At 40.5% G+C, this 1659-nt stretch overlaps 1 protein-coding gene across 1 annotated transcript in view; it reads right to left on the reverse strand.

The window, feature by feature from the left end:
- Positions 1–1659, reverse strand: part of LOC106883895 (mucin-5AC) — a 15223-nt gene that overhangs the window by 6184 nt on the left and 7380 nt on the right. The window contains exon 3 of the mRNA XM_052976645.1: positions 1441–1575. Coding sequence (XP_052832605.1) covers positions 1441–1575 — 135 coding nt within the window. The remainder of the gene's footprint in view (positions 1–1440; positions 1576–1659) is intronic.

Here is a 1659-nt window from a genome sequence, read left to right on the forward strand (position 1 = left end):
TATATATATATATATATATATATATATGTATGTATGTGTATGTATATGTTTGTGTCTGTGTTTGTCCCCGCCAACATCGCTTGACAACTGACGCTGGTGCTTTTACATCGCCGTAACTTAGCGGTTCAGCAATAAGAGACTGATAGAATAAGTGCTAGGCTTACAAAAATTAAGTCCCGGGGTCAGTTTGCCCCAACATGGCCGCAGTCAAATGACCGAAACAAGTAAAAGAATAAAATAATAGTGACCAGGTCTATGTGCTGTCCATTAGCTCACTTCTTCCCTCCATCAAATCACCATTACCTGAACAGGTGCACGGTGTACCACATGTCAGGTGTGAAAGTGATCAGCAAGCAACGTGCGATGAAGTGTTTTGCTCATGAACACAATTCACCAACCAGTACAGGAATTGAAACCCTGATCTCAAGATTGTGTGTGCCACACCCTAACTACTAGGCCAAGAATCCTCGTGAGTCAGCCACTTAGATATTAATGAAATAGTAGATCAGGAGATTGAACAACAGTCTCTCCACCTCTTGCTATCCCTGTTGTAGCCGACCCCTACACTAACTATGCTTTCTAGTCCTTCTATCCCAGCACAAAATCCCTCTGGAATCTTCTGCCTGTTCATGTCTTTTCTGTTGGGGTTGACTTGCAATACTTAAAAATGAAAAATGTAATGTTATTGGCGACAAGCTTACTGGTCTTAGAGGGCACTGCCCACTCCTCCAGATTCAGCAAGGGAGAGAGAGAAATTGAGAGAGACGACCACACAGACATATTCAGAGAGACAAAGACATACAAAGTTGAGAGAAAGAGAGAGAGGGGCAGACAAAGGACAGACAGACAGACATAGGGAGAGATAAAGATATACAAAGATATGGAGAAAGAGAGAGAGAGACACATACAGAGAGATAAAGACACAGATAGAGGTGAGGTGAAAGAGAGAGAGAGGACTGAATGCTTATCATCAAGTCTTATGAATGATCCATCATATACGCAGGTGTGTGTGCAGGTATGTGTGCATATATACATAGACAGCGACGTGTGTGCATGCACGTGTTGATGCGTATGATATGAACAAGTGTAAACAAAAAAAAAAGAACAGAAAGAAACAAAAAAAAAAAACACGTAAGTACTGGCAACACACTCAATTCCCTACTCTGATAATATAACAACAACAACAACATCAACAATATAAAAATCTCCATCAAAGACAATGAAATTTATCAACAATAAACAAAATAAAAATGGAAATGAAATCTTCCTACCCCAATCTATTCTGACCACTCCCAGCTCGTCATCGTTTCCCACCGCCCCCTCTCGTTCCTCCAGAGCCACCTACCCTTTCGACATTAAAGAATCTCTTATTTTCGTTTCGATTTCGTTTTTTTTTTTTTTTTTGTTTTTTGTTTTTGTTTTTGTTAGTCGGTTACTTACTTCTCATTTGTATGAGATGTCTACGTTGACAGAGGCGATGGACCATAAAAAGCAGCAGAGCTAGTACGAGAAATGAGGTCACCGTGCTGGCAGCCAGTCGTAATCCTTGGTCTGCGATGTCATCATCACTACGACCTGAAAGAGAGAGAGAGAGAGAGAAGACAAGTGAAAACGAGATTAAGTAAATATGTAAACACACACATACACACACACAGAAAT

The sequence above is a fragment of the Octopus bimaculoides genome, chromosome 25 (genome assembly GCF_001194135.2).
Source record: "Octopus bimaculoides isolate UCB-OBI-ISO-001 chromosome 25, ASM119413v2, whole genome shotgun sequence".
Taxonomy (NCBI): Eukaryota; Metazoa; Mollusca; class Cephalopoda; order Octopoda; family Octopodidae; genus Octopus; species Octopus bimaculoides.